This window comes from Coenobita brevimanus, chromosome 18 (assembly GCF_032717465.1).
Source record: "Coenobita brevimanus isolate Jiangsu-jjx chromosome 18, ASM3271746v2, whole genome shotgun sequence".
Taxonomy (NCBI): domain Eukaryota; kingdom Metazoa; phylum Arthropoda; class Malacostraca; order Decapoda; family Coenobitidae; genus Coenobita; species Coenobita brevimanus.
Genome location: NC_136971.1, coordinates 3,197,501 through 3,210,293, shown reverse-complemented (window position 1 = coordinate 3,210,293; position 12,793 = coordinate 3,197,501). Strand labels below are relative to the sequence as shown.

General features: G+C 43.2%; 1 protein-coding gene across 1 annotated transcript in view; it reads left to right on the top strand.

Moving 5' to 3' along the window:
• The window catches only part of LOC145391349 (nephrin-like), a 103,739-nt gene that overhangs the window by 68,086 nt on the left and 22,860 nt on the right, over positions 1-12,793 (top strand). Inside the window, exons 15-19 of the mRNA XM_080265947.1 lie at positions 2,677-2,794; positions 5,252-5,442; positions 6,209-6,373; positions 9,335-9,448; positions 10,367-10,511. Of these exons, the coding sequence (XP_080122073.1) occupies positions 2,677-2,794; positions 5,252-5,442; positions 6,209-6,373; positions 9,335-9,448; positions 10,367-10,511 (733 nt within the window). The remainder of the gene's footprint in view (positions 1-2,676; positions 2,795-5,251; positions 5,443-6,208; positions 6,374-9,334; positions 9,449-10,366; positions 10,512-12,793) is intronic.

Sequence of the window (12,793 nt, the reverse complement as noted above, 5' to 3'; positions counted from 1 at the left end):
TCATATGAAAGTTGATCCCTGTAGACTGCAGGCTGAAAATGGCCATCTTTTTTTTTGTGTGTGTGTGGTATTTGGGGGAGGTGAGGGACGTGGTTCAATCGGTGCCACCACGTGAAGGCGTCCTTCTTCATCACCTACAAGCGATTTGAGTATTTGCAAGCCACGAAGAAGTGCTGTAGAAAGGATATAAAACTGTAGTGTTGTCTTGTTCTGCCATTGAGGTACAGGAAATAGCTGAAGGAGGGACGAGAGTTTCTGCCAAGTTAAGGATGATAAACCCAAGTGTTCTTTTTTGACGTTACTGATTTTCACTTATGTACTTAAGACGTTATTGATTGATTTATTTCATTTATTTACTTTTACTCTGGTTCTTTTTCAACTCCAGAAGAGTGGTACCACAGTTGAAAAAAAAAAAAATTGTTCAAAATTTATTTCCGTCTAACGATGTCACGAATCTGCAAAGGTAACGCGGCTTATTAACTACCTGGTTCTTAAGTGGGTATTACATTAATCCCAGGGCTAGATATGGGCTTCATTAATCCCAGGGTCCACCTTCATGAATCCCAGGGTTAGCCTTTATTAATCCCAGGGTTAGCCTTTATTAATCCCAGGGTTAGCCTTTATTAATCCTAGGGTTAGCCTTCATTAATCCTAGGGTTAGCCTTTGTTAATCCCAAGGTTAGCCGTCATTAATCCCAGGGTTAGATATAGCCTTCATTCATCCCAGGGTTAGCCTTCATTAATCCCAGGGTTAGATGTAGCCTTCATTAATCCCAGGGTTAAACATAGCCTTCATTTTAATCCCAGGGTTAGACATAGCTTTCATTATTCCCGGGGTTAGAAATAGCCTTCATTAATCCTAGGGTTAGATATAGCCCTCATTAATCCCAGGGTTAAACATAGCCTTCATTAATCCCAAGGTTAGAAATAGCCTTCATTAATCCCAGGGTTAGATATAGCCTTCATTAATCCCATAAATACAAAAGATCCTTCATGCAATGAGTAAAATCAACTGGTGGGATTACAGAGATAAATTACTGTGCTGAGATTATTGCCCATTGAAGACAGGGGTCATTAGAGGAGATTGTGTTTGCGAAGTCCAAACAGTCACCTAGAAAGACTCGCAAATGTCGATGTTCTGTCCAGGTCCCCAAACTGAAAATCTGGGTGAAGAGGAATAGGGAGAAACGAACTTTGTCTGAGAGTCCAGTAGTAAGAATAAAACAGGAAATATCGTCCTCGAGTGGAAGGGGTTACGGCTCTGTCAATGTTAATGGGGGACCAGCGGTATTGGCGTTGCTTAAGAAGTGGCGGTGGTTCCTTGTTATTAGCGTAATTAGGCCACATCGACCGCTTAATGGCCTTTGAGAGAGAGAGAGAGAGAGAGGGAAACACTTCCTTAGTGATTCCTTACTGACGTTGGATAAATTTGTTTCATCTGTCGTACCCTAACTTGACTGTGTGTGTGTGTGTGTGTGTGTGTGTAGGGTAATAAAGAGACAGGGTGTTTTTGTACTTATGATGTATAGTTGAATTATAGATCTCTGCCAGGTTTTGTGTGCATGTACCCCCACTAAAATAATTATCGGCACCCCTTGCTTCGGTACGCTTTGCCGTCTCTTCGCCACACACACACACACACACACACACACACACACACACACACACACACACACAGAAAAAAAAAAAAAACATGCCGCAGAATCTTTAATTACTTCGACTCCGTATTCGCGAGGGACAAAAATTCACGTCAGTTTGTCTTTCCCAAACTCACATGTGTTGCCTGTGTTGTCGTTGATTAGAGAGAGAGAGAGAGAGAGAGAGATCCGAGGAGAGAAGGGGGAAGGAAGTGAGAAAAGTATAGATTTGTTAGACTGATTTATGGAATGGGAGTTGGAGGGTATGGACCAAGGGAGAAGGGAGCAGTATCGAGGAGGGAGGAGGAGAGCGATCTGAGGTGAGACAGTTCAAAGGGAAGGAGGAAGGAGGGAGAGAGAAACTAAATATTTAGGAGGAGGTAGAGGATAGGAACGGGAGAAAGGATAGGTGAAGAATAAGTGAGGGAGAGGTAGAAAGGTAGAAAGTAATGAATGAATGAGGAGGAGTTTGGATGGATGAGTGGGGGGCAGTTGGGGGCAGGGACATGTTAATTCTTCATTTTACCCTTGTCGTTTCTCTGTCTCTTTGTAACGCGAGGAGTCAAGAAGTTAAAATCTTTCATGTTTTTGTATTGTGGTGATGGTTGTGGTGGTGGTGGTGGTGGTTTGTGTCAGATGGATAGGCAGAAATTAGTTGACACAAAATAATGTTTCTAGCGTGTTGAATTTTTCCTGAGTCGAATCAAGTCGTGTGTCGATAACCACATTAAACAATAAAAAGGTTTTGTGAATTTGAAATGGGACATAAATCGCAATCCATAATTTGTATCTTCTTTACTTCTCTCCGCCTTCAACTCACCATCTTCCACATCATTGTTTTCCCTTATTTTTTTTATTATTGTCTTCTAGTATTTACCACCGTCATATCATAGTCTTCATTATTCTTATCAGTCAATTCCATTATCTCAATACCCGATTTACCCCGTTTCTGTTATCTTTTACTATTATCTTTTCATTGTCTATCATTATCTCATCTTTCTCTCTCACTAACCCTTATCTCGTTCCTTTCCCTTTCCAGAACGTGGTGGAGATGACGATCAAGAACGTTTCTGTGGAGGACACCGGGATCTTCACCTGCCACGCCCACAACAACATCGGCGAGGCGGCGGCTGCTAACATCACCATCGTTGTCAATCGTTAGTACCACCTGAAGTTCACCGTTACTCATTCATTAATTATTTTTAGCATCACAGCCATTGTTAGTCGTTAGTAATACATGGTAACCGTTACTGTTTTATTTCTGTTTCTTCCCAGCCTGCAACTCCCTTTATACCTATTCCTCTTCTAAATTTCTACTCCTGTTTTTGTCTTTGCTTCACCTTCTCTTCTCTTCCCCTTCTCTACCTTTGCCCATTTTCTCTCTCATTTCCGTCTCCACCTAATTTTACCTGCTCCACCCTTCTCAACGAACTTCATCACTCTCCCTCTTTCCCCTCTCCGCTCCTCTCCCTCCCGACTCCACCCCTCTCTCTCACTCTCCCTTCTCCACTCCTCTCTCTCCCTCCTCCACCCCTCTCTCTCTCCCTGCACTATCCCTCTCTCACCCCTCTCTCTCCCCCTACTCCACCCCTCTTTCTCCCCACTCCACCCCTCTCTTCCCACTCCATCCCTCTCTCTCCCCACTCCACCTCTCTCTCTCCCTGCTCCATCCCTCTCTCTCCCTGCTCCGCCCCTCTAAATTCCCTCTCCACCCCACTCTTTCCCCTCTCCACCCCACTTTCTCCCCTCTCCACCCCCTCAAAGACAGCTTCCATTCCCCTTACGATCGCTAAGCCCCGTTCTCGCTTTCTCCTCCCACGGCCAAAATTCCGTCCGGCTTACAATCACCTTACCTTTCTGCCTTCTTTTCTTGGGCACACAGCTGTTATTTGGCCACACACTTGCTCCTGCCACCATTACTGCACACACACATTGCCAACACTACACACACATACTGCCAACACTACACACACATACTGCCAACACTACACACACATACTGCCAACACTACACATACATACTGCCAGCACTGCACACACCTATTGCCAATACTACATACACATATTGCCAACATTACACACTCACATACTGCCAGCACTACGCATACATATAGTGCCAACACTACACACACACATTGCCAACACTACACGCACATATTGCCAACACTACACACACACATGTATTGTTAACACTGCGCACACACATACTGCCAACACTACACATACATATTGCCAACACTACACACACATATTGCCAACACTACACATTCATATATTGCCAGCACTACACACACATGTACTGCTAACGCTACAGGCTGTAATGACGCCACTACACACACAACTGTCACCATTTGACTCCCTGCCACCACTGCTACAATACACTTTTCTTCTACCTACATGTCACACACCCACTGCCAACACTACATACTTGAGTGGCACCACTACACACACTGCTGCTTACTCTACGCCCCATTCCATCACGACCATGACCAGTATACACTACACTTAGTACACACACAGATATTCCCAACACTTCACTCAACATTGACAACACAGATTTTGCCAACACAAGGCACAACGGTGGCTCCACTACACACACAGTTTGTATTGTATTCACCTCCTCCAACACCACGACGCTTACTACTACTGCTAAAAAGCAATCACTGCTACCACCACTACACACACACACACACACACACACACACACACACACACACTATCCCAGCCGCTCTCCAACCTATTCAGCCATTTCTGTTCCTCCATTCCAGTCGTTTCAACCCCTTTCCACTCTATCCCTCTCATTAACCTATGCAGCCCGGGGACATCTTTTATTCCTTTCTTGCCATTACCAGACAGCTTTTATGAGAGTTTTAGAGAGTACCTGAGTATTGAGGGGGTTAATGAAGGCAAAATCAGACACCTGTAGCTAATAGGTGTATCCAGTGGTGAATAAAATTGTTAAAGTTTGCAAAGGTCCAGAGGTGTCATGTCCATAGCCACAGATACACCATCAGTACCGTCACCCTATTTCGCACCTCCATTCCTGTCCTCACCCTTACGCCAACCTCCACTCCCTGATCATTAGAATCGTTCGTGCCTTGGAATTTAGTTTGAGTGGCCTGCAAGATGGGCTGACGTTCCTGGGAGCCACATTTACGTCGCCTCATTAATTATATACTTTTAAGATTGAATGTCAGCGTCTTGTGCCAACCGGAACTGTGTGCGTAAGTTTTTTTTTTTTTTTTTTTTTTCCCTCGCCTCAGCTTCCTCATCGTCATTTCTCTGATAAACATTCTTCCACTAGGGCTGCCTCACACTCCACGAAGCTTCTCTTAGTCACCATATCCCCCTCTTCCCTCCCTCTCCTTCCAGTCATCTCGTCCCCACTTACCTCTACCTTTCCGCTTCTTCCAACCATCTCATCCCCTCTCCCCTCTACCTTCTCGCACCTTCCTGTCATCTCGTCCCCTCTCCCCTTTACCCTCCCAGTCCTTCCGGCCATCTTATCTCGTCTCCCCTCTGCGTTCCCTCACCTTCCAGCCTTCTCATCCCGTCTCCCCTCTACCCTCCCTTACCTTCCATCCGTCTTATCCCCTCTCCCCTCTTCTCCGCCAGACAAGCCGATCATTGACAAGTCCCCGAAGTACCAAAAGGCGGCGGCAGAGGCAGGTAAGACGGCTCGGCTCACCTGTCGGGCCTCGGGAGCGCCTTACGTCCACTTCACCTGGTACACCAGGGACAACACGCCCATCGAGCCAGCCATCTACTCCAGGTTCAACAACAGATACTTCGTCGAGGAGCCTAAGGTACGGAGGCTCAAGGGAGGTAGGGAGGGAGGAAGATGAGGGAGCGTTGGTTGGGGAAGAGTTAGGGGAGAGGTAGGGAGGGAGACTAGGGAGGGAAATGTAGGAAAGGAAGAGAGAAAGAGAGTGATAAGAAGGGATAAAAGATTGTCGGGATGAAAAGTGAAAGGAGGGGGAAGGGAGAACGGGAAAGGTTTGGAGGGAAATGAGTAAATGAAGTGGGAAGTGTAGAGGAGACGAACTGACGAAAGAAGCAGAGACTTTTAGAGAAAGAATAACGATGGTGAGGAGAAATTGGGAAATGGAAGAGCGAGAGATGGAGGCAGAAGTTTCGGAGAGAGGGAAAGGTAAGGGAGAACAAAAAGCTAGGAAACGAAAAGGAGAGACCAGTAGCGAGAGAGAGAGAAAAAAGCCAAGTCCATGAAACGGACTTTTATATGATATAATGTCCGCCAAGCACCGTCCCCTCATTAGCTGTATTTTGCATATTACATTTTCTTTTTTTTATATATATTTTGTTTTGCATATTACACTCCCCCTCCCCCCATCTTCATCTTATTTATGGCACACCTTAAATTTCATTCCTGTTACACTTTTCCCCTGCTTATTACATTACTCCCCTTGTGTTCTTACCACTTCTTCCCAAACCATTTAATTCATTTCAGCACTTCTCCCTCTTGTTCCTGCACTTCCCCCTCATGCTCCTGCACTTCCCCCTCATGCTCATGCCTTTCTGTTCTGCTCATGCACTTCCCCTTCCGCCCTTCAGCTCGTGGACGGACTGGTGACGTACGAGAGTGTGTTGGTGGTACGCAACGTGACCAGCAAGGACTACGGCTTCTTCGAGTGTCACGCGCAGAACCTCCTCGGGTCGACACAGTCCGCCATACACCTTGACGGCACTAGCAAACCTGACACCCCCCTCGATCTCAAGGTGGGTAGATGGATGGATTGGTGCAGTAGGTGGATGAATTGGTGCAGTAGATGTATGCGTTGGTGCAGTAGGTGGATGAATTGGTGCAGTAGATGGATGAATTGGTGCAGTAGGTGGATGGATTGGTGCAGTAGAGTGATGGGTGGTTGATTGGAGTAGTGGATGGAGTAGTGGTTTGAATGGTACCTGCTTGGCTCCATACACTAGTACACCTCGATGGCTTTGGCAAATCTGACACCCGCGCAACCTGAAAGTGCGCAGATGGATGGGTAAGCGTTGTAGTGGATGGATACGCCAGCTTAGCGGATTGATGAATAGATGGTGCAGGGACTCAGTGCTTGGATGGATAAATGGGTGGTGGAGGGACGCAGTGAGTGGATGGATGAATGGATTGTGGAGGGATGCAGTGAATGGATGGATGAATGGGTTGTGGAGGGACGCAGTGAGTGGATGGATGAATGGCTGATGGAGGGACTTAGCGAATGGATGGATGAATGGGTTGTGGAGGGACTCAGCGAATGGATGGATGAATGGATGATTAAACAATGAATGCTTAGGACTTAGACCGTGGACGTAGATGGCTCCAGTAAATCTTATATACCACTTGATCTAAAGACGGGTGGATGAAGAGCAAATAGGAGTGGATGGGTGACCAGTGGATAGGGATGGACGGGTAGTTGATTGAATAGTGGTTAGATACAATGAGTGAATGAACGTTTAGGAAGTGGATGAATACAGTGGATTATTATGTACTGGATAGGTGGATATTTTGATTGTTAAAAGTGAAGAAAGCAGTGAATTGCTGGGTAGTTTTACAGTTCAGACATCGTAAATTTGAAGCTGAATGGATGGGAGGGTGGATCATCATCACCACATCATTATCACCACCACCACCACCACCACCACCACATCATCATCTTTATCATATCATCACCACCAGCACATCATCTTTATCATATCATCACCACCACCACCTTCGCCACAACCACCACCACCACATCATCATCATCATCATCGTCACCACCAGAACCACCACCACCAAAATATAAAAGCCTCGTGCTGCATGGGTTAAACAGCACAATTTACATATTCTGTAAGTGTTGGCTGCCTCGTGATGAATTAATTAGAGCGACCGCTTCAGAAACAATATCGCAAAGGCCTCACCTCACCCCTTTATATCTCAATTTAATGGATCGTGGATATGCGCGCTGTTAGAATATTCCTCCGGGCAAAATCTCATTACGCATTCGTGGGAGTCCGCGCGATAAATAAATAAATAAAATAAATAAATAAATAATAATAGAGGATAGATTAAGAAGTTAAAAATGTGAATATGTACATACGTAAATGGTAGTAAATAATTAACTAAATTTGTAAATAGGAAAGATATTAAGTAAAATAATAGGAGTATGTAATTCTCCACCTCCGATCCTTGTCCATTTTTTTTTTTCGCCCATTTGTGTGTGTGTGTGTGTGTGTGTGTGTGTGTGTGTGTGTCTGTGTGTGTGTCTGTGTCTGTGTGTGTTTTGCATGAAGATATATTCCCGGTATAAAATTTCATACACTTTTTTTTACACTTTTACACGTGTACGGGAGTGCAAAAAATAAAAAAATAAATAGATGAATGGAAAATCCAGGACGATATGGTGCATTTTTGTCATTTCATATTTTGATTTGGTAAATGAAATTTCATTTTTTTTCTTACCATCGAAATTTAATGACGTGTTTGCCGGCCGCTTGAATATCCCTCGGGTGTTGATGGTAATAATAATAATAATAAACAGGGAGTGCATTACATCCATTTTCAGTTATTTTCCTCTAGATTTCCCTTTTTTTTTGTTTTTTTGTCAAGGTGTTGTGTTTAATCTGCCATCAAAATTTAATGACGTGTTTGTCTTGGGTACTACAGTATTCCTAGGGTAATATCTTGTTTCGAATTCATGGGGTTGAGAAAAAAAATTGGAGAAAAATAAAAAAAAGATAAAATATAAAAGTCTAATATTATGACCTCCTTGATCTTAGTTCTTCTTCTCTTTTGATTTGTCATTCTTTTGCTCAGTTGATTTCTCTCTCTCTCTCTCTCTCTCTCTCTCTCTCTCTCTCTCTCTCTCTCTCTCTCTCTCTCTCCGATAACATATCTGGTAATCAATTATTTTCACAGCCAGACGATATTATTAAAGTTAGAAGGGACTTTTTCTAACTTTAAGGGTTAGATGCACACAACAATGACCCTTTAACACCTAAGATAAAATATAATAATCTGAAGTCAGCAGGGACGAAACCAAGAATACGTCATTGATTTATTTATGATTTATGGAAGAATTTTTTTTGGGGGGACGGGAGGTGGGTCTTGTTGTGCAATCGATGAGTTGAGAATAATTATAAAAACAAAAAATCCAGTCTTGTTTCATAGTTTTTTTTTTATTCGTTTTCTTTTTCGTTTTTTCCTTCATATACAGTACATTACCTTTTTTCCGGTAAGGTAAGGTGTCTAAGGTGAGATTCAGTTTTCGGATTATTTCGTCTGGATTCCCGTTCATGGTGATGTTATTGCCAGTTGATGCTATTTTCCACCTACGTTGATTCGCACTCTCGCACACTCACCCATTAACCTCACGCTTAGTCACACACACACTGTCACCCACACGCACATTCATTCACCCTCACTCATTCACTCAGCCTCACTCACATACTCACTCTCAATCTCTCTCACTCACTCTCACCCTCGCCGACACCTTCACCCACACTCTCATTATCATTTTCATTCTCACTCGCATGCCCACCCTCACTCACTTTCACACTTGCTGTCATCCACTCCCTCTCATTCCCACCATATTAAAACACTTTTCCCCCCACTTCCCCCCTCCTCCTGCCCCAATTAACTCCCCCTTCTCCCCCAATTACCCCCCTTCTCCCCCAATTACCCCCCCTTCTCCCTCAGTTAACCCCCATCTCCTCCAGGTGCTGAACTTCACGCACGACTCCATCCAAGTGAGCTGGACTCCTAGCTTCGACGGGGGGCTGATCCAGAGGTACCGGGTTCGATTCCACGTTTCCGACACTCTGAGATACCAGGTGAGGCGGAGGGAATGGTGGCTGTTAGTAGTAGTTAGTAGTAGTAGTATCTTGGAGTATTTTTATAGAATAGCTTAAAATTGAAAGATATATATATTTTTAAAAACAGTTAAGGTATTTCATTACAACCTGTTTGCTTGCTCGTTTGTAAAGAGGTGATGGAATTAACGCTTATGATGATAAAGAGCTTCATTTATTAAGTGCCTAGTTATTATTCCGTTATATTTGTGAGTAGTGTGTGTGTGTGTGTGTGTGTGTGTGTGTGTGTGTGATTATTGTAATGGCCCCCAGCAGTATTCTAAACAGAGCATAATTATAAGCAAACACCACCTGATTACGGCACACTCAGGTGTTTAAAAGCCTCCCACTGTTTATTGGAAACTGATCCTCTTTCTGTTTTGTTTTGTTTGGTTATATTCCCTCTCTCTTCCCTCTCTTCCCTCACTCCCTCAGCATATTCAAATCCCTCTCCTAACTCCACTTTCTTCCCATTCCATTCTCGTATGTATTCCACTTATTTCCCACTCACCCCTCTACTACTACTACTACTACTACTACTTATTGTCTAGTTTACCATTACCCTGCTCATGTTTTCCACTCCACATATCACTTCAGTTTCCAAACCTCCTCACACATCTCAGCTTCGTCTCAGGTACCTTGCCAAGTCACACACACACACACACACACACACACACACACACACACACACACACACACACACACACACACACACACACACACACACACACACACACACACACACACACACACACACACACACACACACACACACACACACACACACACACACACACACACACACACACACACACACACACACACACACACACACACACACACACACACACACACACACACACACACACACACACTAAATATCTCTAATGCATTCCCCAGTACACGGACGTCTACCCCGAGAACGCGACCACCTTCATCGTAACTGGGCTGTCTTTGGGCACCACTTACTCCTTCAGCATCCTCGCCTACAACGATAAGGGAGAATCACCGTACTCCCAGGATACCGTGCAAGCCACCACCTCCAGTGAGTTGATATTCACAGTTTTTAATGTAGTTGTAGTGGGGTTGGTGTTACAGTAGTGCGCGTGTGGGTATGTGGAGGAAATTGGGTGTTTTTCTTCCTTTTGTGTGTGTGTACGTGTGTGTGTGTGTGCAGGGGATTCAGTGTGTTTAGTGTTTGTTTATCCACGTGTTTGTCTTCTATTTATTACAATTTTGTGTTTTTTCCCATTGACTGCCTTTTCTGTGTTTGTGTATTTCATTGTTGAAGGTTTTCTTTGATGACCAAGGTAATTATTCTCTTATATGTTTTATCATATGACATTTGTATATTTTGTAGCTCTTGTGTGTTTTATTGGCTTTATTGTTACCTCATTTATTAATTATTTTTGCCAGTTCACTCCAGTTATTACCTGATTGATTGATTTTTTTAGTCCACTGCATATTTTTGGATTTTCAGGTTTAAATTTATCGACTTCTAAAATTTGCAGGTTTGGTTAGATTAGGTTGTAGTGAGTATTGATGATTTGGTGAATATGACATGCAGTAGATAGATTGATAGACAGATAAATAGTAGGATGGACAGATAGATAGATTTGCAGCATTAATAGGCATGGTTGTATTTCATTTGTAGTGATTATTGGTGTGAATGTGTGTATGGGATATGCAGTAGACATATAGATAGATATGCGCCACTGACTAATATGATTGATATATATATGAACGTAATCCAAATACTCTCAATTTATGTATGCATATGTATGATTTCTATATGAAGAGCAGGATGGATATGATGTATTCCTATCGCTAATATGTATGCATGTATCAAACTCGGACCTTTTTATATGTATATGTGCATGATTATTATTTTTTTATACACGTATAATCGCTACTTCGTATGAGCTAAAATTTTGCGAGCTTAATTAAATATAACCGTGTGTGTGTGTGTGTGTGTGTCTGTGTCTGTGTGTGTGTTGATGCAGGTATTATTTACAAGTGTGTAGTTGTGCTGGTGTTATGTATGTGTGTGTGTGTGTGTGTGTGTGTGTGTGTGTGTGTGTGTCCATGCTGATATATACGTCTGTGTATTTGTCCAAGTGTAATGTATGTATATGTGGGTGTATACATATGCGTACGTGTGTGTATGAATGTATCCGAGCCTGTGTTTGTTTTGATAATGCCAAAAAAAAAAAAAATGTGTGTGGGATTTTGAATGGAATCGTAAATAGTTCGGCCAATAGGGCATTCATGATTATTTGTTTTTGTTTGTGTACCCCCATGAAGAGACACAGGTGCCGCGTGTGTGCTAACCCTGCATGATGGATGTGTGTGTGTGTGTGTGTGTGTGTGTGTGTGTGTGTGTGTGTGTTCGTGTCTTTTGGTGTTCTTTTTCTGTCATTTTAATGCATGTGCTTTATTTAAATGTTTGTACTTCCTTATATGTAGACGATTTTTGCTAGCAAGATTTGGTTCGGAAAGTGTTTGCTATTATTATTATTATTATTATTATTATTATTGCATTTTCGATGTGTTGATTTGGCAACTTTTTTTTCTTTTGCGGTTTTTCGGGAGCATTTTGCGTCGTGATTTTTAGAAACGTCGGATGTATTTCATTGCGTTCGGTTTGCTTAAGAGTAGTAGGGCCTGAGATAAATTGGTCTCTCTCTCTCTCTCTCTCTCTCTCTCTCTCTCTCTCTCTCTCATCCTACCAGCATCATTACACTGTGCAGCCAAAACCAAAATTATAATCAAATAAGCGCCCGCCAAGTTTGGGTGGGAGTGGATGGCGCTCTTCTCCCGCCAGATCCTCCGAAGGGCTTCAAAATGACTTCCTTCTCAGAGCTCGGGATTTTTTTCGCCTTTTCATGGCCAGGATGTTGACAAATTCTGGAGACTCCCGGTGATAAAGCCTGATTTAAGTAGCCAATCAGCGCCCTATTTTCAATCCCCCGGTGGCCAATCACTCTTCACCTGGCATTCACGTAGGAAAAGTCATTGTCGCGCCCCGCTCATCCGGAAGTAAGAGCGGCGCCATCTTTGCAGGGGATTGTGGGACTCTTGCCAGATGCGGGGTTTTGTTTTTTTTACTTTTTGTTTCGCGATTTTCCTTTTTATTTTTCTTGACAGTGTTATTTCGACTTCGGTGTTCTGGAAGTTGTTTACATTTGGCATATTATATTTACGACCGTTTTTATCTTCCAAGCGAAATGTGATCCATTAATGAACCCAAATTATGGTAATAAAGCTATGTTTGGCGTGACTTAATTTCACATTATTGCTAACCAGAATTGCACGCTATTTAAGCAT